The sequence below is a fragment of the Suncus etruscus genome, chromosome 16 (genome assembly GCF_024139225.1).
Source record: "Suncus etruscus isolate mSunEtr1 chromosome 16, mSunEtr1.pri.cur, whole genome shotgun sequence".
NCBI lineage: Eukaryota > Metazoa > Chordata > Mammalia > Eulipotyphla > Soricidae > Suncus > Suncus etruscus.
Window position 1 is genome coordinate 396,967 of NC_064863.1, and position 23,787 is coordinate 420,753.

Sequence of the window (23,787 nt, forward strand, 5' to 3'; positions counted from 1 at the left end):
TCCATCCCAAAGGAGAATTATTTACTTGAGAAACTGAGTAGATAACAAGCATTTCTTCAAATGAAGCAGACTGGAGGTGGAATGAGCTTGGAGGGAGGAAATCCAGAGTTCTGTTTTAACCTAATTAGAAGTAGTAGAGGACTTTGTTGAAAGATCAATGCAGTGGAAGTTAGAATGAACGTTGATGTAATACAACACAGTATCTGAAACCAGTTCTCTCTCTCTCTCTCTCTCTCTCTCTCTCTCTCTCTCTCTCTCTCTCTCTCTCTCTCTCTCTCTCTCCCTCCCTCCCTCCCTCCCACCTCACCTCCTGAATAAAATCTCCTAGTAGAACCCTATCACCCACAGAATATCATTATACTCCTTTCAATGACATAAAGTCTTCCAGAGATGACAACAGCTATTTTATCTCTGTAACTTTATCACTTTTCTAAGCTGATACAGTCATACAAGTCAAGTGCCATTCATCTAGCCTTTGCATTTGATTTTTCAATTAAATCTGGGGGTTTCTTGGGGCTGGGGCAATAGTACAACAGTAAGACATTTGCTTTGAGAGTGGCTGAACCAGGTTAGACCATTAGTATCACAGGTGATCTGAATTATGTCAGTAGGGTTCTACTTGGAGATTTTTATTCAGGAGGTGAGGTGAGGTGAGGTGGGAGGGACGGAGGGAGGGAGAGAGAGAGAGGGAGAGAGAGAGAGAAAGAGAGAGAGAGAACTGGTTTCAGATACTGTGTTGTATTACATCAACGTTCGTTCTAACTTCCACTGCATTGATCTTTCAACAAAGTCCTCTACTATTTCTAATTAGACTAAAACAGAACTCTGGATTTCCTCCCTCCAAGCTCATTCCACCTCCATTATGAGAGCAAAACCAGGAGTAACTTCTGAGCATTGCCTGGTGTGGCCTAACAATCAAACCAAACCAACAAACAAAAGCATCTCCCCCAAACAAAAACCAAACACTGGGCTCCTCTTTTCCACTATTTTCGAGGCCTTCCCTGACTATAAAATGGTATACCTGTGCTCACTTTGGCAGCACACATACTAAAATTGGAATGATACAGAGATTAGCATGACCCCTGTGCAAGAATGACATGCAAACTTCGTAAAGCATTCCATATTTTTAAACATATTTTTAAAGTTTAATATAATATACACAATGGAATACTATGCAGCTGTCAGGAGAGATAAAGTCATGAAATTTTCTTATACATGGATGTTCATGGAATCTATTATGCTGAGTGAAATAAATCAGAAGGAGAGAGATAGACACAGAATAGTCTCACTCATCTGTGGGTTTTAAGAAAATAAGACATTTTTGCAATTCTTAAGAGAGAAAATAGAGGAGGGCTGGAAGATCCAGCTCATGACATGACACTCACCACAAAGAGTGATGAGTGCAGTTAGAGAAATAACTACACTGAGAACTATCATAACAATGTGAATGAATGAGGGAAGTAGAAAGCCTGTCTCTAGTATAGATGGGGGTAGAGGTGGGGAGGAGGAAGATTTAGGATGTTGGTGGTGGGAATGTTGCATTGGTGAAGGGGGGGTGTTCTTTACATGACTGAAAACCAAACACAATCATATTTGTAATCAAGGTGTTTAAAGATATTAATAAAAATAGTACAGCTCCCCAATATCCTTTAAAAGTAATTGGATTTGCCTGCAGATGTGATTTTTGAATGAGGAAGGGGAAGAAAGTTTCATTACGGTACTAGCTGTTTCTATACATAAATACAAAATCATTTTGGGAAAAATGAACAGTAAAAAGCAACAAAAACCTCAGAATATGGACAATTTGATTATGGCATTAGTGACTGATTTACAATATTTTCACAAACATTCCAAAAATTTTCAATAATTGACTCACTAAAGCTCTCAGAAAACTACCATCTGATATAAATAAATCAAAAAGTTCCTATTAATTTAAAGAAGGGTTTGGCTGGGGCTGAAGCAATAGCACAGAGGGTTTACCTTGCACATGGTCAACTTGGGTTCAATGCCCACCATTCCATATGGCCCCTTGAACCTACCAAATGTAATTTCTAAATGCAGAGCCAGGAGTAACACGAGTGCCTCTGGGTATGGCCGCAAAACCAAACAGAAACCAAAACCAAAGATTTGGGTCTTCAGGAAAAACAAAGAGTTGATTGATTGGTCATTCCTGTAGTTTGTTTTATAGTTCAAGTTGTTTGTAATTCCCTAGTTGGGCGTACTGTGCTGACAGTATAGTAATCTATTTTTTAAAAGTAATTCTTTGTTGTTTTGGGGGCCACATCCGGTGATGCTCAGAGGTTACTCTTGACTATGGGCTCAGAAATCGTCCCTGGCTTTGGGGGAATATATGGGACACCAGGGATCTGAGGTCAGTTCTGGGTCATGCCCTACCACTGTGCTATCACTCCAGCTGAGATATTGCCATTTTAAATGTCAATCTGAAGAGCCCGTCTCTTTTTGGGATTGTCGTGAATAGGTGCTACTCATGGCTCTTTACTGGAAGATCATTCTTGCCTATCATCTGGAGCTAAAGACTGAATGTCGGCCTCCTGAATGCAGAGCCACTTTCGTGAACTCAACCTGATGAGCTAACTTCCTGGCACAAATATAGCTGCAGTTCTTTTACTTCGTGGAAGACGATTGTTTTTGTTCATTTGTTTGTGACCATCTCTTGGAACTAATGCCCAAGCACAGTGCAGAAGCCCTTCCCACCCCCTAGCACTATATGTGGCCCAAATAGTTCCTTCCTAAGCCCACATTTTAAAAAACAAGTAACTGAGACTGAGGGAACAGGGGGAATTAACCTCAGCATTCTGAATCATGCTGTCACCCTGACACTAAAATGCTGATGCTGTCCCACTACTTTATTCTCAACTATTTTTTTTGGGGGGGGGCACACTCCTGGCTAAGCACTCAAAAATTGCCCCTGGCTTGGGGGGACCATATGGGACGCCGGGGATTGAACCGAGGTCCTTTCTTGGCTAGCGCTTGCAAGGCAGACACCTTACCTCTAGCGCCACCTCACCGGCCTCTATTCTCAACTTTTTTATTTTGCGTTCGCACCTAGTAGGTGCTCTAGGCACTGGCCTTTGTGGCTGATGGGATCCCGAGTACCAGGAATCAAACCTGGGTCTCAGGGATTCAAAGAATGCACAGGAGTGCTTTCCTTTTTAGGTAACTCTCCAAACATTTATTCTTCCAGTTTTAGTGATTCCCACAGCCATTCTCTGGACACTTAGAACCCAGTGAGAGACAAATAGGTCCAAAATTTATAAAGGGTATGGGAAGTAAGAATTTCTTCAGGGGCCAGAGTGGGAGCACAATGGCCAACCCAGGACAGATGCAGGCTTGATTCCCAACATCTGATATGGTCCCTTGAGCCAGAAGCAATTTGAGTGCAGAGCCAGAGTAACCCGAGAGCCATGGAGTATGGCAAAAAACAAAACAAAAACCTCCTTTAAAATTAAAATTCTTCAGCTTACACAATATTTACAATTTTTTTTAATGAAGCAAGAGTTTTTCTAAACAAAACTTACTTAGATGGGAAGTAGGGAGAGTATATATTCGAGAGAACATGAGCTTCAAAGAGCAAGCATAATCATTCAAATACATTATAATAGAAAAAATTTGAATATATATATATATATATATATATATATATATATTTTTTTTTTGCTTTGGGTCACTCAGGCTTAATTCCTGGCTCTGCACTTAGGGACCACTCCTGGTGAGCTCCAGAACCATATGGGATGCCAGTTGGGGTCAATCTGGGTCAACCATGTGCAAGAATCTGACTTGCTTTATTTTCTCTCTGGTCCCACTCCCCCCCCCTCCCCCTTTTGACCATCAATCCATGGATATACCTGGAACTGCAATCTTTTTTTTTTTTTTTTTAAAGTGCAGGTCTTTTTATTTATTTGTTTTTCCGGTTTTTGGGTCACACCCAGCTGTGCTCAGTATTTACTCCAGGCTCTATACTCAGAAATCACTCCTGGCTGCTCCAGGGACCATATGGGATGCCAGAATTTGAACCACCATCCTTCTGCAGGCAAGGCAAACACCCTACCTTCAGGCTATCTCTTCGGCCCCGAGAAACGGCAATCTTAAGTAGTGAATTTTAAACATTGAACCCATTTTTAAAAAATTATTAATGTTCTCTTCTCTAGGGACCACTATATGTATGGCACTATTCTAACAGCCAAAATGGAACCCTAGTTCGTTTCTGTTGTAAAAACTATTATACCTACATGTGGCTTTTAACTTGCTATGAAGAAATTTCTGAAAACATGTAAATAAGCTTGGGTGGTAATTCATAAACAATTCCTGCTTTTAGGTAAACTGAACATGACAAAATTAAAACAGTACTCCAAAGCCTGTAAACCCGAGTTTCAGCCTAATAATCTTTCACTTACGTTATTTTTGCTTAAACTATGAAACTTGGATGAAAAAATTGTCCCTATCTGGGCAGGAGTAACAGTAGTGAGGCTAAGGCTTATAGAATTCCATATGGCCCTCTATATGGGGAGATAAGAGTGCTCCATTGAAGGCACTGAGAAGTGATTGCTGATTGCACAGCCAGGAATAACCCGTAAGGAACGGTATGGTTCACAAACAAAAGTTCCCACTCATTAATCAATTAATTTGGATTTAGCTAACATTGCCCCAAACCAATGGGTAACAGATTATAAAAACATTAGGATGCAAACATCGATGCCTATAAACTACATGACTTTTCCATTGGGTACCTTATATGACTAAACTTCCACTTCCGTGACCACTTTCTCTAATATTCAATGTGATTCTTAAGCTCTAGAAGAGTAAAATAGGCCCTTCTGTATTTCATGATAGGTTTAATCAGGTAATTAAAACAAATCTTATATCATGATATGTCCAATTACATAGGTATGATGTAACAAAAAGTTACAAACTTATATATGCTTTACATTAAATACCCCAAACTGTCAAGCTAGTCAACTAGTATCTAAGGAAATACAATGACATGAGTTAAACAAATTTTCATTGCTTATCAGAAAAATGCAGTCAAGATTATAATGGAAATATACAAGTGAGGCACTTTCAGGTCAAGAATAGAAAGCGGATGAAATGACACATTGGTAATGTTCACAAAAATCTATGTAAATCTTATACAAAGGCTTTTCCATTAGATTACTATTGAAAAAATTTTAAACAACTGACTTACGCATTTAAGGAACTTTCAGGAACAGTGGCAACATTTATCAGTGTATCAAAGCATGTTAAGTTTTAATACCACCTGGCTGCTAGGTTATCTTAATACCTCAAAACTTTTAATGTGGCTTATATAAATTATCTTCAGTTGTAATCTTTCTGCTTTATATCTCAATCATTGCAAAATGGTTTTTATAGGCCAAAAAATTAATGCAACAATAATTGCAAGTTTCTAATGCTTTTTGGACATCAAATTAGGTATTTTTTTGTTTTCTGGAAAACAAAAAATTTTTTTTTAAATTTTGGGCCGCACCTGGCAGTGATCAGGTGTTACTCCTGGCTCTATGCTCAGGAATCACTCCTGGGAGGATCAGGGGACCAAATGGGATGACGAGGATAGAACCCAGGTCAGCTGTGTGTAAGGCAAGTGCCCTACCTGCTGTACTATCACTCTGGCCCCAAATTATCAGGTTTTTTTTTTTTTTAATGAGTGAAAGCTATACTTGTTTAATATGTACTTGAGCTAAAAAAAAAACAAACAAAACCCTTATTTTTATTCTTCTCTAAAGTGAAATGACAAAACCTTAATTTCAAAGCTTACTTAAATGGATACCAAGAAATTTTACCTCTGTGGCACTGACTGGAAAGAGAAGGAAAGAAGAGACAGCAAAACTTTAGCCTTAGAATATTGAATAGTATTCATATACATACGAATTAAAAAGTGCATTTGCATTATTTCAAAAGTTCATTTTAGGCACTGCTCAACCCCAATGAAAATAGGTAGTTTCATGTTTTCCCCTTTAAATCTTAACCCCTTCCCCAACAATACCCCAGAGACACGCACGCGTTCACACACTCTTTCTGAAGCTATTATAATGAAATATAGGTGTTTATTTTTCAAAAATTCTCCTTGGCTGATAACGGGAGGAAAAGTAATACTATTTCACTAATGGCTTTTCTGAGTTAAAAGTTGGTTCTATAAATGTTTTAGCACATCTGTTAAATTCAACTTAGTTCCAAAGATCAATAAATATTTCAAAACAGGAAGTTAAAAAAAGTGCTTAAAATCTTCGTATAATTAACAAGACAGACTAGATTCACTTTGCAGTTCAAGATATTTCTTATTCCACCTTTCTTGGTTTGGAGATAGCCATCACTTAAATAGCCCTTAACTGATAGTAGTGATGAACCCTGTCAGACTCCATCACCATCTCGTGCCTCTGGTCTACAAGTGATCCAGCAGGGGATGCTGAAGTTCCGTACCTCTTATCTCTTGAGAAATTAAATGATTTCCCTTCATGATGAGAAATTGGGATGGTTATTAAAGAACCATCAATTCAAAACAAACCATCTCACTGCAGCAAAATCCTTCTTGTAATATCATCTAAATCACATCATTTCCTAAATTTCCAATGCCTAAGAAGTCTTGTTTAGCCATTTGCTTATATTATCAGATTAAAAGGCTTTAGAAGAAAAGCCAATTAGCAGTGCCAAGTCTGTATGCAGAACAAGAAAATGGATGGTTTTGAATGTACCTACAGACATGTTTAAAATGAGGCATTTAAATTATCCTATTTTTTCATGTATGAATACTCATGTACTCAAGAGAAACTTTTCATTATTCATATCAGTCAGCAGTCTTCTAGTTGGACTTGAAGACAGGGTGTTAACTATAAAGATCCAAGGTGAAAGAAAAAAACATTTCATCACCATAGTTTTTAATGAAGAAGCTTGTTTAAAATTATAAAGGGGAAAAATGGGCACGGAACAGCAAAACCTTAGCAGCAAAGTGGTTAAACAAATTGAAAATATTAATGCACAAACATTAAAATATTAAAGCATATGTTGCATATAAAATACAGTACAGAACCAGGAGTAGCACTATACTGATTAGTGCTTAACAGAAGAAATGATTAAATTTGTTCTTCCCAGAAATATATACAATTCATTTCCACAGCATTTTCCTATATAGCCAGCAAGTTATTTTCTTCAGTTATTCACACCTTGCTCAAACCTGAATTATAAACTCAGCACTTACAAATATGAAGTCATTCACAAGGAAAACCAGTATTTGCATTTCATCAATAAAAAGTAATTTTTAAAGTTAACAGTCTATTCTAGAAAACCAAGTTTAGCCGAAAACTTCAGGGATGAAGATCATCTGCTGTAGCAGCACCCAAATATATAAACAGTAAAAATAAATTTAAAATTGGTGCTACAATGTCCTGTTTTGGATTTAGTTCATCCAATTAATTGATTTTTTAGTACAAAACTAGAAATAACCTCTTCTTCATAACATCTATAGTTATCAATATATTTTTCTTCTTTTCAATGTGAAATAATACTTCAAGATGATCTATATACACAATGTTGTCAGTTCAAGCTGTCATATAAATATAAATGTTTTTTATTTTTAAAAAAAGTATTTTACAGACATAGTGTTATTATATACATTGTGTTGATTGATCTGGGGCAAAAGAAGAGAACTAAGAGAAGCCTAAGTGTGACATGTTTAAAAAAAGATACATAAATGACATTTAAAAACTGCATAGAAAATGGTAGTGTGATTTTTTTTTTAATCATCTGACACATCAAGCCATTAAAAAAAAGGCACACTTTTCAACCATATCCCTCTACGGGAATGTTCTTAAAGAACTCCTTATTACTTAGTTAGAGTTTTAATGTAAAAGGAAAGAAAACAAGATCCTACAGTTTTTTAAGCAATCTGTTGGAACTTGATCCAACTACTTTGTAAATAAAACATCCAGTAAAAATGCTTTCTAAAAGAAAGATTTCTGAGTACAATGTTGGACTGAATACTTAGCGGGAGAGTTTAACACATACCTTAGCATAAAATAATTTTGCTTATGGCCAGTTTAAACAAAACACAACTGAGAAATTATGTGTATAATAAACTTGAGGATCAAGCTAAAAGTTAGTAATACAGCTGAACATATTCTGACTTAGCACAATGATAAAGGGAGATCTCAGAGTCTGTTTTATACTAACTATCCAGTTACACTTTTTGCCTTGTAAAACATTTGTAAATGCAGTTAAGATTTTTTGAAGGAGGAAACTCTGAAAGAAAACAACTTGCTGGTTGAATACCACACACACAAAAATAAAAGCCTCAAAAACCTCACTTTTTTTTCTATGTTTACTCAGTCTCTTTTTATATAAAAATAAGTGTTACATTCCCACCGAAACATTAGACAATTACAATTACATCTGTGCTTAAAAAAAAAGTTGGTCACTCAAAGCTATTAGAATATTCTTAAGGATTTAAGATTACCAGAATGTACAGACATAACACAATATAAACGTAGTGAAAAAGAAATGAGAATAAAAGTATCAAATCATTCACATAAAACAAAAATGTTAACTAGATGAGTAAAATATTGAACATGAAATGGAATGTGACAGTAGATATATGTACATCTACTTCTGAATTAGGAAGGAGAAGAAAAGTTTAATATGCAGTAATTCGTACCCTATATTTAGTTAAATAATCATTTGTTATTTTATACATAAAACTGCTTTCAAAAACAACTAATAAATGATTTAGTTGCACTTGTATTCCTTTTAACTCCCAAGTGTTAACTTTTCTTAGACTGAAATCAACTGTCCCTAGTGCACTTTTAGTTGATGTCCTAATGAATTCAAACCTTTAAAAGGCCCATCACCTAATGCATAAATATACAAAACACCAAAAATTAATCCCTTTTAATTGGATCATATTTTATGTTCAATTTTATAGCCAAAAACCAGAAATGGTTTCCTTTTGTAAATACTCTTTATGACCTGTAACAAGACATGCCGTGACTTAACGGTAAAAGTTAGGCATGATGAGCATTTGTAAAATGCCAAGAACAGTCTAGTTCTGCTGCTGCCTGCTGTGGCCCCAATGATAGTAGGCAAGATTTCATAGTGCTTGCCAAAAGCTTCTACAAACCCAAGTCAACTAATTCCTGGAAACAGATTTGAGCTCATTTAAAGCACCGAATCCTTTCATCCAGCGGCTTTATGTTTCCCACCACAGCATCCACAAGCCTCACCACACCGGTGGCACATTCTCAAAGGAACATAGCAGCACATACATGGTACAATGAAAGACAAAGCTACTAGGGCTAACCATCGTAAGCAGAATTTGTCCTCGCTAGTGTCACATGAACAGGGATCAGAAAAGTCTCCCTCTGAGTCTGACATACAATGATACAGCATGCTCTCTGCACAGAGCATGCAACTAACTTGATATATGCATCTTTTAATAGGGTCTGGAGCATCCTGACATTTCCCCCTGCCATTTTCTTCATGATTAAATCTTTCTTGGCAGTATATGCAGCGAGAACGTTCACCATCTTCTTTTCTTCGTTTTGATTTCTTAAATTTTAATGAGGAAGGCTGTGTCTTAAATACAACAGAGTCTTTGAGTGAACTTAACTTAGTCTCATCCCCACAAGAGTACATATAGTCTGATTTTTTACTGTCTGGTTTAGAAAACTGAATAGGGGAGTCAATATCATCTCTCTCCAAGTCATTTTTCCACATGTCAGGATGCCTGTAGTCTGCATATCGACGTATTAAGATATCTCGAGGGTTTATTCTGACAATTTCATCCTCATCTTGAAAGCTGACATGCCGGATGGATTTCAAAGGAACCTAGGATAGAAGGAAATAGATATTTCAATATAGGTTAATTTTATGTGTCAGCTCAACAGAGCCACAGTGCCAGACACTTGATTAAACATCATTCTCAATTATTTAAATGAAGGTATTTCTTGGATGAGATTGACATTTAAACTGGAAGCCTATGAGTGACGTGGGTGAACCTCATCCAATTAGTTGGAGACCTCAGAGAATAATGACTGATAGAAAAGGTTATGTAACTTAACTAAGTTTAAATTTTGCATGCTATTATGAGTTATAAGACTGCCAGTCTTAGGGCTGGAGAGACAGCACAGTGGTAGGGTGTTTGATTTGCATGCAGCCAACCCAGGACGGCTCTGGTTTGGTTCCTGGCATCCATATGGTCTCCTGAGCCTGCCAGGAGTAACCTGAGTGCCACCAGATATGAACCACCCCCGCCCAAAACTGCCAGCCTCACTGTAGGTAGAGGGCATAAATTTCCCCACTAGTGTATAAGTCAATCTTTCTTTGTTTATATATATTATTATATAATGCATTATACATTATAATACATCATGTTATCTATAATTATAATATATTCTATTCTTAATATTTTATATCACACATCTTATCCAGACAACCCTGACTGTGAAGATTTTGACAGAAAGGGGAATATTGCTATAACAAATACCTAAACATCTGAGTATTGTTACAGACTCAGTAGTAAAGTTTTTGAGTTCCAAGGTAAAAACAGCCTAGAAAGAAAAGACTTAGTAGTTGGATGATCTCCAGATGATCACAGAAGCGATCCCCAACCACAGAGTCAGGAGTAACCCTAAGCACTACTAGGTGTGAGGCTCCTTCCCACCCCAAAAGAGAATACTAATGGAAATATGAACACAAAAAATGCTCTGGTGAGGCACCAGACAATAAAAGAATTTGTAATGGACTTGGATATTTACCAAAAGACTGAAAAGTGTTGAAGGCACAAGTTGGTCTCTCCGAACTCCTTGCAGTAAAATGTGAGAAAATAAATTAAAGTGGCAATTTCTGTGCAAAAAGACATCAGAACTTGCTTGAATTGTAAAATTTTCAATTTATCCATATAGCAAAAATTCAGAAAGCATGTTCTAAAAAGAATACCTAAAGTTTGTTTGGACAATCATGGAGATTCATTGATCCAATTAAGTGTCTTATGACTCCAAAATTGAGGCTGCTTTCTCTCAGTTCCACAGAATTGAGTTACTTTCTCCAATTGGAGACAGGAAACCCAAAGTCTCAGAACTAATAGCCAGTTTATCAAACCAAAAATTATTCATCTTTTTTGGGGGTGGGGTAGGGTGGGTGAGAGCGGATGGAGGGTCGAGCTACCTGGCAGGGCTCAGGTACTCCTGGCTCTGCACTCAGGAATTCCAATATTTTCCGGCATATAAGACGACCCCCTGCTTTTCCTATGAAAATATACAGTTTGGGCTATATTCACCATAAAAGACTACCTCTCTTTTGGCACACATCAAATGGAAATTAAAAAATGTAACAATATGGGAGGTATTACTTCCCCAACTTTAAACTGTATTACAAAGCAATAGTTATCAAAACAGCATGGTAGTGGAATAAAGACAGACCCTTAGATCAGTGGAATAGGCTTGAGTACTTGGAGAGTGTTCCCCAGACATACTGTCACCTAATTTTTGATAAAGGAGCAAGAAATCCTAAATGGAACAGGGAAGGCCTCTTCAATAAGTGGTGTTGGCACAACTGGCTAGCCAGTTGTAAAAAAGCAACTTAGACCTCCAGCTAACATCATGTACAAAGGTAAAATCCAAATGGATTAAAGATCTAGATATCAGAACTGAAACCATAAAGTATATAGAACAAAATGTAGGTGAAATGCTCCATGACATTTGAGACTAAAGGCATCTTTTGTTTATTTGTTTATTTATTTATTTATTTATTTATTTGACTAAAGGCATCTTTAAGGAGGAAACAGCACTCTCTAAATAAGTGAAAGTAGAAATGAACAGATGGGACTATATTAAGCTGAGACGCTTAAAGGACCTCAAAGGAAATAATGTCCAGAATACAAGAGCCACCCACTGAGTGGGAGAAACTATTCACCCAATACCCATCAGATAAAGGGTTAATATCCAAAATATACAAGGCACTGACAGAACTTTACAAGAAAAAAAAATCATCTAACTCCATCAAAAAATGGGAGAAGAAATGAACGGACACTTTAACAAAAAAGAAATACAAATGGCTAAAAGGCACATGAAAAAATTCTCCACATCACTAGTCATCAGGGAGATGCAAATCAAAACAACTATGAGGTACCATCTCACACCACAGAGATTGGCGCACATCACAAAGAATAAGAACAAGCAGTGCTGGTGGGAATGCCGTCTAGTCCAACCTTTGTGGAAAGCGATAAGGAGATTTCTCCAAAAGCTGAAAGTTGAGCTCCCATATGATCCAGTTATACCACTCCTAGGGATATATCCTAGGAACACAAAAATACAATACAAAAATTCCTTCCTCACACCTATATTCATTGCAGCGTTGTTTACAATTGCCAGACTCTAGAAACAGCCTAGATGAATGGCTAAAGAAACTATGGTACATATATACAATGAAATATTAGTCAGCCGTCAGAAGAGATGAAGTCATGAAATTTTCCTATACATGTACGTATATGGAATCTATTATACTGAGTGAAATAAGTCAAAGGGAGAGAGATAAACACAGAATGGTCTCACTCATCTATGGGTTTTGAGAAAACTGTAAAACATTTATGTAATGATTCTAAGAGACAAAACAGGAGGATTGGAGAGTCCAGCTCCCGACATGAAGCTCACCACAGAGATTGTTGGGTGCAGTCACAGAAATAATTATACTGAGAACTATTATAACAAAATGTGACTGAATGAGGGAAGTAGAAAGCCTGTCTAGAGTACAGGCCTGTGTGGGGTGGGGAGGAGGGACAATTGGGGAAAAAAATATAAGATTTGATTTCAATATAGAAATTTTAATTCAAATGCTTATAGCATCCATGTACTTAGCTGGAAAACTGACACTTATAAACATAAGGCTATTTGTCATCAAACATTTAGACATGGAGAGCAGGAAGAGGGGGCTCCTCCAAGAGCAGCTGGCTGAGGTACAGTGATTAATAGGACAGCTAGAGAGAGACAGAGCGCCTCCTCTGTCACATAAAAGTTGAACAGATGACTGAGTGCTGCTGCTGCTATCTCTCTGGCCCACAAAGATTATTCTTGACTCTTTGTAAATGAGAAGAGTAAATCAGAGAGTGAAATGTTATGGAATGAACTCTCTCCCTCCCAATTCACATGTTGAGGCTTTAGCTTAAAATATAACTATATTTAGAGATAATAATCATACCTTTAAGTTAAAATACAGCTCTTAAAACTGACTGATATTCTTATCAGAAAGGACTCTTTAAATTTAGATATATGTAATATATGTATATTATCATATAGAATACAATTATATAAATATAAATACTTAAGATTCCTGGAAAATATAAAAATGTAAGCACTGACACCTTGGCTATTCTAAATCTCTTAAAATACCCTTTCCCTTTTCTTCTCTCAAACCTTATTGCTAGGTTGTCTTCTTAAAGTTAAGGAACAAAGTAGATTTTTTGGTTTCACCCACACTATAACATTAAGTTGAATTCTACTAGTCATAACTATATCTCAGAGGCCCTGTTTTTAGATGCTGATACTTTAAGTAAACACCTGATCCAGGGTGAGCTGTTTATCAGATATTTGGAACTAAGAGTATATAAGTGAGTGAAAAATTTTAGGGCCTGGTCAGCAGCTCAGAGGTATAGTGCTTATTCTGCATATCTTATTCTGAGTTTGATTACTGGCACCACATCTACACATAAAACAAATAAAAACTTAAAAACTAATCATCGCAGGTCTGGGCTAAAGGAAGAACTTCATTAAATAAACAATGGGGCTGAGAGATAGCACCCTGCCTGGCATGTGGCCTACCTTAGGCTCGATTACCAAAATCAGTTGGTTCCCCAAACATGCCAGAAATGATCCTTGAGCACAGAGCCAGGAGTCACCCCTAAACAATCCCCATCTGCCCTCCTCGTTATAAATAAATGACCTAATTTTTCACTCTATGAGCACCTGGCCCTAAGATGCACATAGGTTTAATTTCAAAAATAAAAATATCTACCCATAACAATTATAGTAATTGAGGAAATAATAGATAAGTAAATAAATACGTGATTACACTTACAATGCATAATTGTTTGATATACTGTATACCAGTAAGATACCACATTAACCCTCAGTATTCAATGACAACTTTAATAAAGTAAATAAACCATTTAAGACAGTAAAGCATTGTAAATAAATGGTTAAAAATCCTGAATCCTTATACTCCAAAACCCCTAATTACAAGGATTTAGGACTTACAAACATTTATTGAGACGACTTTACTGCCTTACATGGGTTTTTCACTTAATTAAATGTGCCATTGAATATTGTGGGTTAAATAGTTCAGTGGCATCCAGTTCAGTTCAGCCGCCTACCTCTTCAGCTCAGCCACAACTACTCTCTTCAGCTCAGCCACGACTTGTGGATGGAGCTGAAGCACCATCTCCTCCAGCAGATGGCAGAAGACAACGGGAGACTACGTGTATTTGACAGACCGAGTATAAGCTTATACTCGAGTATATACTCTATTTAATAAATGCAACAAGAGACACAATCAGGAGACTGTAGCTGGGAACAACCAGCCTGCGAGGCTGAAGTATATTTACAGTACACCGGTCCATAGCTGGCTAAACACATTTACCTAACTCTTTTTCTTACATCAGAAAAAAATCTTTTAAATACTTTCTTGTTAATATAAACAAAAGTTGCAGCAGCAAATAGTCATAAATGAAAGCTCTATATATGATGGTGAAAGTCTGTTAACCTGATTGCTTGTACTATCTAGTATGTCTGTGCAATAAAGGGGCATAACACCATGGATGTCAAGTGCTTGGTATCTACTCTCCTCCCCTATACGCAGGCTTCAGCTCCAGGCGGCATTCGGTCCATAAGATGCACAGATATATCCCCCCATCTTTTGGGGGAAAAGTGCATCTTATGGTACAAAAAATACGGTAATTAACAACATACAATGACCATTAGTCCTATCTAGTAATAAACAGTGGCAAGTGACTCAAACAGAAATATGGATGACATTTAAGCTAATAAAGTTCATGATTATACATGTTAGCAGATTTATACACTGCATTTTTTTCTAATAAAACTCAACTATATGGAGAATTTTTTTTTACAAATGAAGATTTTTTTGTGTTAGTTACATTTCATAAGAAGACAAACAAAGATTACTTACCCTATTTTGGGACTTTAGACTTCCACATTCCTTAGATATCTGCTGCTGTGCATATTCTATACTTCTGCTCTGAATGTCTAGGCCTGGATGACTGAATGTTATCTAAAATACAAAACAAACAATTGAGAAGAAAATAAAGCTTACTTGTAATAAAACTGTATATGCTGCGTATTCCAAAACTTAAACTTATGGCAGTGGACATCTTAAAAATGGTTTAATAAAAAGCATTAACTTAAGATTTTTCCCTTACAACTTAAATTTTAATAAAAAAAAGTAGTAGACTTTTGACTTCTAGGTTCTACATACAAGAAGTTTTAAAGTTGTTCCTGTCAGAACAAACAAAAAATAAATGGGGGGGAGGAAAAGCAAGTTTACAAGAGCAGAGGCTTATATTTGACAATGAGTGAGTGAGAATATGAGAAGGAGGGAAGGGGAGAGTGGAGGAGGAAGGGAGAGAGTGAGAAAGAGTGAGAGAGAGAGAAAGAGTGAGAGACAGCATAAATCTACCAGAGCAGAAACTTATGAGTGGGAATCATTACAGGGTTCCGTAATAGATGAGCCTCCAAAGTCTATGAGTTTAATTGTTAAAAGTGTGATCATGTTCCATAGTAAATATCAGAAAAATCCTAGAAGACTCAAACAGGGGAAGGATATATTTTTTTTAATTTTTAAATATGGCCAAGAAGTCTGCCTTAAAAAAAAAAAGTTGTTTTTTTTCTTGGGGGGGGGGAGCAAAACTAGCAATGTTCAGGAATTATTTCTGGCTCTGCACTCAGGAATTACTCTGAGCAGTGTTCCAGGAACCATAGGGGATATCAGGGATAGGACCAGGATTACTGGGATGCAAGGCCAAGTGCCCTACCCGCTGCACTTATTCTAGCCCCAGCATTCTGTTATTTTTAAATTTCATTTTGTTTGCAGAGTCCAGGCTCCCTACACTTGGACCATGCATGCTCAGTTTTCCCCGATATGGAAGAAAGACAGGGAGGGGGTAGTGAGGAAGGGAAGCCCAGCATTCTGTTCTTGACAAAGTCCAACTTTAGAAAAGACTCTCAGATCCTGACCTGCTGCTACATGTTACCAGAACCTATTGGAACTGGTGGAAGGGAAATAACTTCTGCCAACCAGATGTGATGTTCTTAAGGAGAGAAGGAAAAAACTACTAATGCTCACCAACTTTCATTATTTTTAACTGATAAAAAACAAAACAAAAACTGGAGCCATAAGTTTTGTTCCAAAAATATTAAGAGTCAGTCAGAGAAGTAGTAGGCATTTTCTTTGCACATGGCTGAAACCAATTCAATCCCCTGGACCCCATATGGTTCTATAAATGCAGCCAGGAGTGGATCCCTTTGCACAAAGCAAGAATAAGCCTTAAGCACAACCGGATGTTGTCAAACCAGGAAGGAGAGAAGCGGAGAGGCAGCAATCCTATATCAAATCACAATGGATGAAGGAGTTGGAGAGAGAGAGAGAGAGAAAGAGAGAGAGAGAGAGAGAGAGAGAGAGAGAGAGAGAGAGAGAGAGAGAGTATGTGTGTGTAGGTAAATATATACATATATATGCAATGAGTATTATGCACTTGCAAGAATACATGAAATCATAGTTTGCTGCAAGCTGGGTAGAACTCTTAAGTATTGTGCTGACAATATTAGTCAGAGGGTGAAGTATCAGACGGTCCTGTTCATTTGTGCTATACAGGAAAATAATAAATGATATAACTTGATAATAAATTCTAATTACCAGGAAACAAACCAAGAACACTAGATTTGGGGGCAGTAGTGGGCAGGAGGTGATATAGGGGGGCATGGGTAGATAAGAGGCCATTGGGATAACCGCTTAATTATAACAAACCAAACAATCACAGGAATCAACAAAATAAATAGATCAAGAAAAAACAAATCTCTTTCTAGGATAAAGTAAAAGAAGTTATGATTGTGTATATCGAGGAAAAATAAAATATCAATTTCCTTTGAATGGAAATAAAGTAAGAATCAGAGTAATAATTAACATGAGAAATAAAGTAAATAGTATTAATGAAACAAGCTGGCTCTTTAAATGAACAGCTTCAATGACCCAGAAGAACTGGATGAATTCCTTAAAAGTCACAATCCCCTAAAGCTCACAAGAAATAAGACAACTTAAACAGGGCTATTGATATCCAAGAAGATGAATCAGGGGCCGGAGTGATGGCGCAGTGGTAGGGCGTTTGCCTTGCACAAGGTTGACTTTGGACAGACCGTGCTTTGATTCCTGGCATCCCAGGTGGTCCCCAAGCCAGGAGCAATTTCACCCCCGACCATCACGAAGTGTGGCCCCAAAAGCCAAAGTGTTACTAAGAGAAAAATTTATAACTTTGCAAGCATATATCATGAAGGAAGATGGGGCCTACATAAATAACTTAATGACACAGAATATAAAATTAGAAAATGATCAACAAAATAAACCAAAAATATGTAGGCAGAAAAAATAACCAAGTTTAGAATAGAAATCAATTAAGTGGAAATCCAAAAAACAATCTGAAAAATAAATCAATGACAGCAAAAGTTGGTTCTTTGAGAAGATAAACAAGATTGATAAAGCATTAATAAAACTCAAAGAAAGTGAGAGAAACTTCATAAACTGAATTAGAAGTGAGAAGGGGGAGGGGCTGGTGTGGTGACACAAGCGGTAGGGAGTCTGTCTTACAAGTGCTAACCTAGACAGAGGCTCGACCCTCCCCCCCACGTTCCATATGGTCCCCGAAGCCAGGAGCGATTTCTGAGTGCATAGCCAGGAGTAACCAGAGTGTCACTGGGTGTGGCCAAAGAAACAAACAAACAAAATTCTTGGACTCTTATATAAAAATCTTCAATGGTTGAAACAGGATGATCTAAGCTTATCTAAACAGACCTATTACTATTGAGGAAATTAAAATGGTAATCAAAAGTCTTCCTTAAACAAAAGCCCAAGCCCAGAAGGATTCACTAATGAATTCTTTCCAACTTTTCTTTCTTTTTTTTTTTTTTTGGTTTTTGGGCCACACCCGGTAATGCTCAGGGGTTACTCCTGGCTATGTGCTCAGAAGTTGCTCCTGGCTTGGGGGACCATATGGGACACCGGGGGATCGAACCGTGGTCCATCCAAGCACAGGCCAGGCAGGCACCTTACCTTTAGCGCCACCGCCCGGCCCCTCTTTCCAACTTTTCAAGAGGACCTACTACCAATCCTTTTCAGGCTCTTCCAGGAAACTGAAGAAACAAAACCACTTCCAAATAGTTTTTGCGAAGCTAACATCACCTTGATACCAAAAGCAGACAGAGATGCTGCACAGAAAGAAAACTACAGACCAATATACCTGATGAACACAGCTGCAAAGATCCTCAACAAAATCCTAACAAATAGGATACAACATCTCATCAAGAAGGTCAAACAGTGCCGATTCAGGACCTAAGGTGGTTGGTTCGAATCCCGGTGTCCCATATGGTCCCCCGTGCCTGCCAGGAGCTATTTCTGAGCAGATAGCCAGGAGGAACCCCTGAGCACCGCTGGGTGTGGCCCAAAAACAAAAACAAAAAATACTGCAGAAAACCCTAACGACCACCAAAAAGCTTCAAGAAACAATAGATTCATATATCAAAGTGGCAGGCTAAAAAAATAACAAGCAAAAATCAATGGCCTTCTTATACACAAATTATGAGAAGAAATGGACATAAGAAAGCAATCCCAATCACATTTGTGCCAAGGAAAAACGAATATCTAACATAGCGTAGCTGAGGTCAACATAAGGAGAGGTGAAGGACCTATGCAAAGAAAATTACCCTTAGAAGATCTAGTGTCTCATCTTTAAAATGAGCTTCAATCTCTTTCTCTAAGGCAATCAATTCAGGGTTCCCTAAGCTTAGGTTGCAATGTGATGCAAATCTGCTCTATGTTCAACATCCTATGTACCTACTACAGCACCACCCTCATAGTACTTACTTAGTCAAGAACTTCTCATACCATACCACACCATACCATACCATTCACATTTCTTGGACTAGGCCTTCTCATAAGGCTATTATTATTCCTCTATTGTAGAGGATCCACCAAACTATTTATATTTGTAGTCAAATATCACCAACCATCCAATTAATTTAATACTCTCAAACCTATATTCATGATGCTAGCTTTGGCTTCACAATATAAAGTATCTTGTGAGGAAAATGTACTAAACAAGATGTTAACAGTAATACATAAAGACTTAAACTTTATATAGTGATTTTATACATTTTAATTTCTTGAGTTTGGTCTCTGGAATATGAATCCAATTTGATATTCTGACAAAATAGGATTTTTGATCTATAAGACGAGTCAAATTTTGTACCGTGGGAAAAAAAGTACAAAAAAACCTGTGAGACTTTTTGTTGACATCCAAATGGTTTACAACACAAAGAATACTAAGCTGCAAGAAAGTGCACTGTTCTTGTTTGAAAGTATCTGCAATATTTATCTAATGTCTACATCTACATAGCTTTGAAAGAGAGAACACTTCAATCTACCATCTAATGAACTGAAAAGATCACCTACCGTATTTGCTGGCGTATAAGACGACCCCTCAACCCATGAAAAACTTCCTAAAAGTCAGGAGTCATATTATATGCTGGTATACGGCATGCTGAAACTTGTTCCAGCTTCAGGGACAAGTGATCCGCACCCCCTCTTACTTTTAAGACTTTTAGGAAGTTTTTCATGGGTTGAAGGGTCGTCTTATACGCCGGTATTTAATTATCAACAAGTATGTAACTGCATGTCTAGTTATACAAATGTATAGAATACTTGTTTCTGTCAGCCTTGGAAATAATATTGTATCAACTGTAAAGAAATTGAAATTCAGATTCAAGAAACCATGTTCAACATCCCCATGCTGAGTTGTTTAACAAATGGTTTACCCCTCAAGTTTTTTGGACTATTTCTACAAAGTGAATGTAATTTATAATCACCCCACCAGTATCACTAATTTTGGGGGAAGTTTAGTTATTTTTTTCACTTCAAACTCACCATTTACTTTACTTTCTTGGTCAGAAATGATAAAATGAATAAATTTCCAGGGCCTGGGATGATATGAATTTACTATAACTTTGATTAACATTCACCATGCACTCAAACTTCCCTTTATGAACTATATGAATCAGTAACTTAGTTCAGGATGTGACTTCCTCCCATGGAATGAATTTTTCTTTGTGCCACAAGATGTTGAAACATAATTTGTATTTGAACAGTTTTAAACTAAGTATTGTTCAGACATAGAAACTTATGAGCAAACATGACTGAGTGGATTATTTTGAAATTCCAAAATCCCAAGGGAGGAGGATGCAAATTACACTTAGACTTTACTCTTATTATAATTTTGTTCAAAAGTAAAACTGGACCACAAATTTTCCTTATTATATCTGTGAGGCTTTCTTATAAAAATTAAAAATAGGACCTCTGCTTGCTTTCTCACCTTTACAAGCTGAGAGCTCCTGGATGACATCTCTGAGACCTGTTGGAACTAGACAGATTCCCCTCCCTTCTGACTAGATTCTGGTAGCCTCTACACTGGATCTCCGCCATATTAAACAGCCTGTTGCCACATCTCCTGAAGTGCATGGCTGCACACATGGCCAGATGACAGCTCTACTCATCACATTTCATACGGCTTACAGTTATACTTCCTATCACTAAGTGATGACTGGCAGAAAAGAGAATGACCAAGTCCTAGCTTAATGTCCCTGGGAGAGTGACAGCACAGATTCACATCCAGCACAGCAGGAACACTACAGACTCTTTGGGGAAGAGAAGACACAGGAGCCCACCAAAGTCAATGAATAAAAACACAGAAGACTCAATCAAGACCAACTAGATCTGCAAACTTTACTGATATTTTGGTGAGGATGTTTGATTAGCTTAAAGAAATGATGGCACAGGTAGCCAGTAGAACACTAGCAAGAATGAGATTAAATGAAAAACTACAATTAGAAATGAAGAGTATGGGAGGAGATATAAAAACTCAATAGCAAGTCCGAGTAGCAGAATAACAGCAGCTGTGGAAAGAGTATAAAGATCTCCAAAACGAGGTGAAAGAAATCTCTAGAAACAGCAGAAGATAGAAAAATGTCTAAAAAAGGAGGGGTCCTAAGACACTGGGGAAAGAAACCAACTGTGGCGTTTGGTGTGGTACTGAAATGCATGAAGAAAAGTGTGATGTTAAAACAGTGTTGTAAATCCTGGCGAAGCTGAAAACAAAACAAAAAACCCAATATACATGCCTAAACTAAATCTTATTCTCAAAATGAGGCTGTCATAGCTGATGTGAAAATTTTGAGTTGTATTAGTAAAGTGCTTTAAACAATATATATTACATTTATTAATCACTAACTACTGTAAAAATAGTCAACCATAACCGTCAGGTTTTATAAAATTCAAAGCTGGCTACTTATCACGGGAACATTTTATTTTGTTATTATTTATTTATTTTGCCACACCTTGCCAGGGCAGGACTCAGAAGACCGTATGCTGTGCTGGGAGTTCAACTACTTTATCAGTTGCAGTCGTATGCAAAGCAAGGGCCTTAACCTCTGTATTAAATAGCTGGGCCTACCATGGGAACATTTTAAATTCAACTAAGGGGAAAAAAGAAAAAGAGGTGAAAATATCATTCTAATAATATTGGAATTCCAATAATTCAACAGGTACTAGCCTCATAACTTGCCAAATTCTTAATGGCTGTATGAATTTCTCATTGATAATAACTTAGATAAAGATATGCCAGAAGAGTGCATAAGGGAGGGTCAGAGGAAAACTCGGGATACTGGTGGTGAGAACTGTGCACTATAAACAATCTTCTTAATTTCTCTAAGACAATTTTACAAGTGGAATCATTAAAACAAAAAAGAACAGTTCAATAGCTATTAAAAATAAGTATTAGAATGAAAGTCACTATCCTCACCCTTATTCTCCCACATGTACTTAGAATGATTCTAAAAAATATAAATGACTGTTACTTTCAGTATCTTTTTCCTTTCCGTAGACAATAATGAAAAACATTGGCTAAAATACTTGCAGGATTCATTGTGCTATTGCATACACACTTTTTAATATAACACATACTGCAGGGGGTGAGGGGAATAACACGAATCAATGTTATCTTCAATTCTGATATACGGGGAAAACCAATGATTTGTCTGACAAAGCAAGATGAACACTAATCAAGACATGGGAATCTAATCTTTTAAAAAGGAAAAAAAAACCCTAATTAAAAGATGACAAACTAGAATATTTGAAAAATGGCTATGTGAAAGTGAAAAGACTATAAAATATGTATACAAAAGTAAATTTTGATTTCAATTAATAATTAAAATCCGTATTTTCCTACTTAGGACATCACTTAAAATTGTTTTTAGTGAAATTTAAGTATCCAATTTATTGAATGTAGGTACTATAAACACAAAGACAAAACTAAAAAAGCACATCTCTCAAGAAAGGTTTTCCTTCATTTAATAGAACTTCTAAAGAGCTTAAATATAACAATCTAACTAGTGAAGCCTGAATCTAAGCACCAACACTGCTTTAAGAGTGACACAGATTTTTGGAGGATTGTGAAATTACTGCTTTCTGAGTAGTCAAGTTCCTGAATTAAAAGGAAATTACTTTTCCTTATTAAAAGCCTGGTCACTTTTAATAAGCAGCAATGTTCAACAAGGAAAATCTGTAACACCTCCAGCCCCTAACACAGGATTCTACATAGAATTCAGGCTGTCATTGTGACTCTTGCTGTGTCTTGTTTTCTTAAGTGACCCCACATTTCCTGGAGGCTTAAGAAATTACAATCTTTAATTAATTATTCTGGCCAGGGAACCTTCCCTTTCTTCCCCTCTGGGATCATAAACAGTTCAAAAGGTAACTCGAGCTTATTTAACTATGTCATACTGAGTCTGCAATCCAGTACAATCACAAACAGGTAAATGCTAACGACTGCCTTATTCTTAGAAGAAAATTAATAGTTTATAGAGCAAACTCTTGAAGCTTTCACCATAAGCCAGATCAACACTTCAACAATTCAGACAAATTAGCGCACTTTACCCCTGAAAACAGGCAAGCTCATGAGTGTACCTCTGCACATGGTAACATGTATGTGCAAAACCTATGAGATGAGGCCAATGGCAGAAACAATAGAACCAAAAGAATCTGATCTTTCACATGTCCTTCATGTGAGGAACTCATTTAGCTGTTCTTTTAGAACTTTAAAAGTCAAGAGGTCAAACATGCCAGTTAGCCTTCCTGATTTACTTTATATAGTTAAATCACCACCACCAGAAGACATAGTAACACAAGCAACGGCAATAAAAATTAGTAGTATATACACCTATTTCTTCAGCATTTATGTCTGTCTATTTCAAGTCATTAAACTAATTTCTTTTTTTTTTTTTTTTTTTTTGGTTTTTGGGCCACACCCAGTAACGCTCAGGGGTTACTCCTGGCTATGTGCTCAGAAGTCGCTCCTGGCTTGGGGGACCATATGGGACACCGGGGGATCGAACCGCGGTCCGTCCAAGGCTAGCGCAGGCAAGGCAGGCACCTTACCTT

General features: G+C 37.1%; 1 protein-coding gene and 1 non-coding gene across 2 annotated transcripts in view; one reads left to right on the forward strand and one right to left on the reverse strand.

The window, feature by feature from the left end:
* Nucleotides 1-1,023: 1,023 nt before the first annotated feature.
* LOC126033132 (U6 spliceosomal RNA) lies at nt 1,024-1,128 on the forward strand. Its single transcript, XR_007504285.1, has one exon. It is a non-coding gene; the product is annotated as a U6 spliceosomal RNA (small nuclear RNA).
* Nucleotides 1,129-8,817: 7,689 nt separating this feature from the next.
* The window catches only part of SPRED1 (sprouty related EVH1 domain containing 1), a 71,983-nt gene continuing 57,013 nt past the window's right edge, over nt 8,818-23,787 (reverse strand). The window contains exons 6-7 of the mRNA XM_049790036.1: nt 15,202-15,303; nt 8,818-9,849 (exon numbers count right to left, since the gene is read on the reverse strand). Coding sequence (XP_049645993.1) covers nt 9,199-9,849; nt 15,202-15,303 — 753 coding nt within the window. The 3' untranslated portion in view covers nt 8,818-9,198. The remainder of the gene's footprint in view (nt 9,850-15,201; nt 15,304-23,787) is intronic.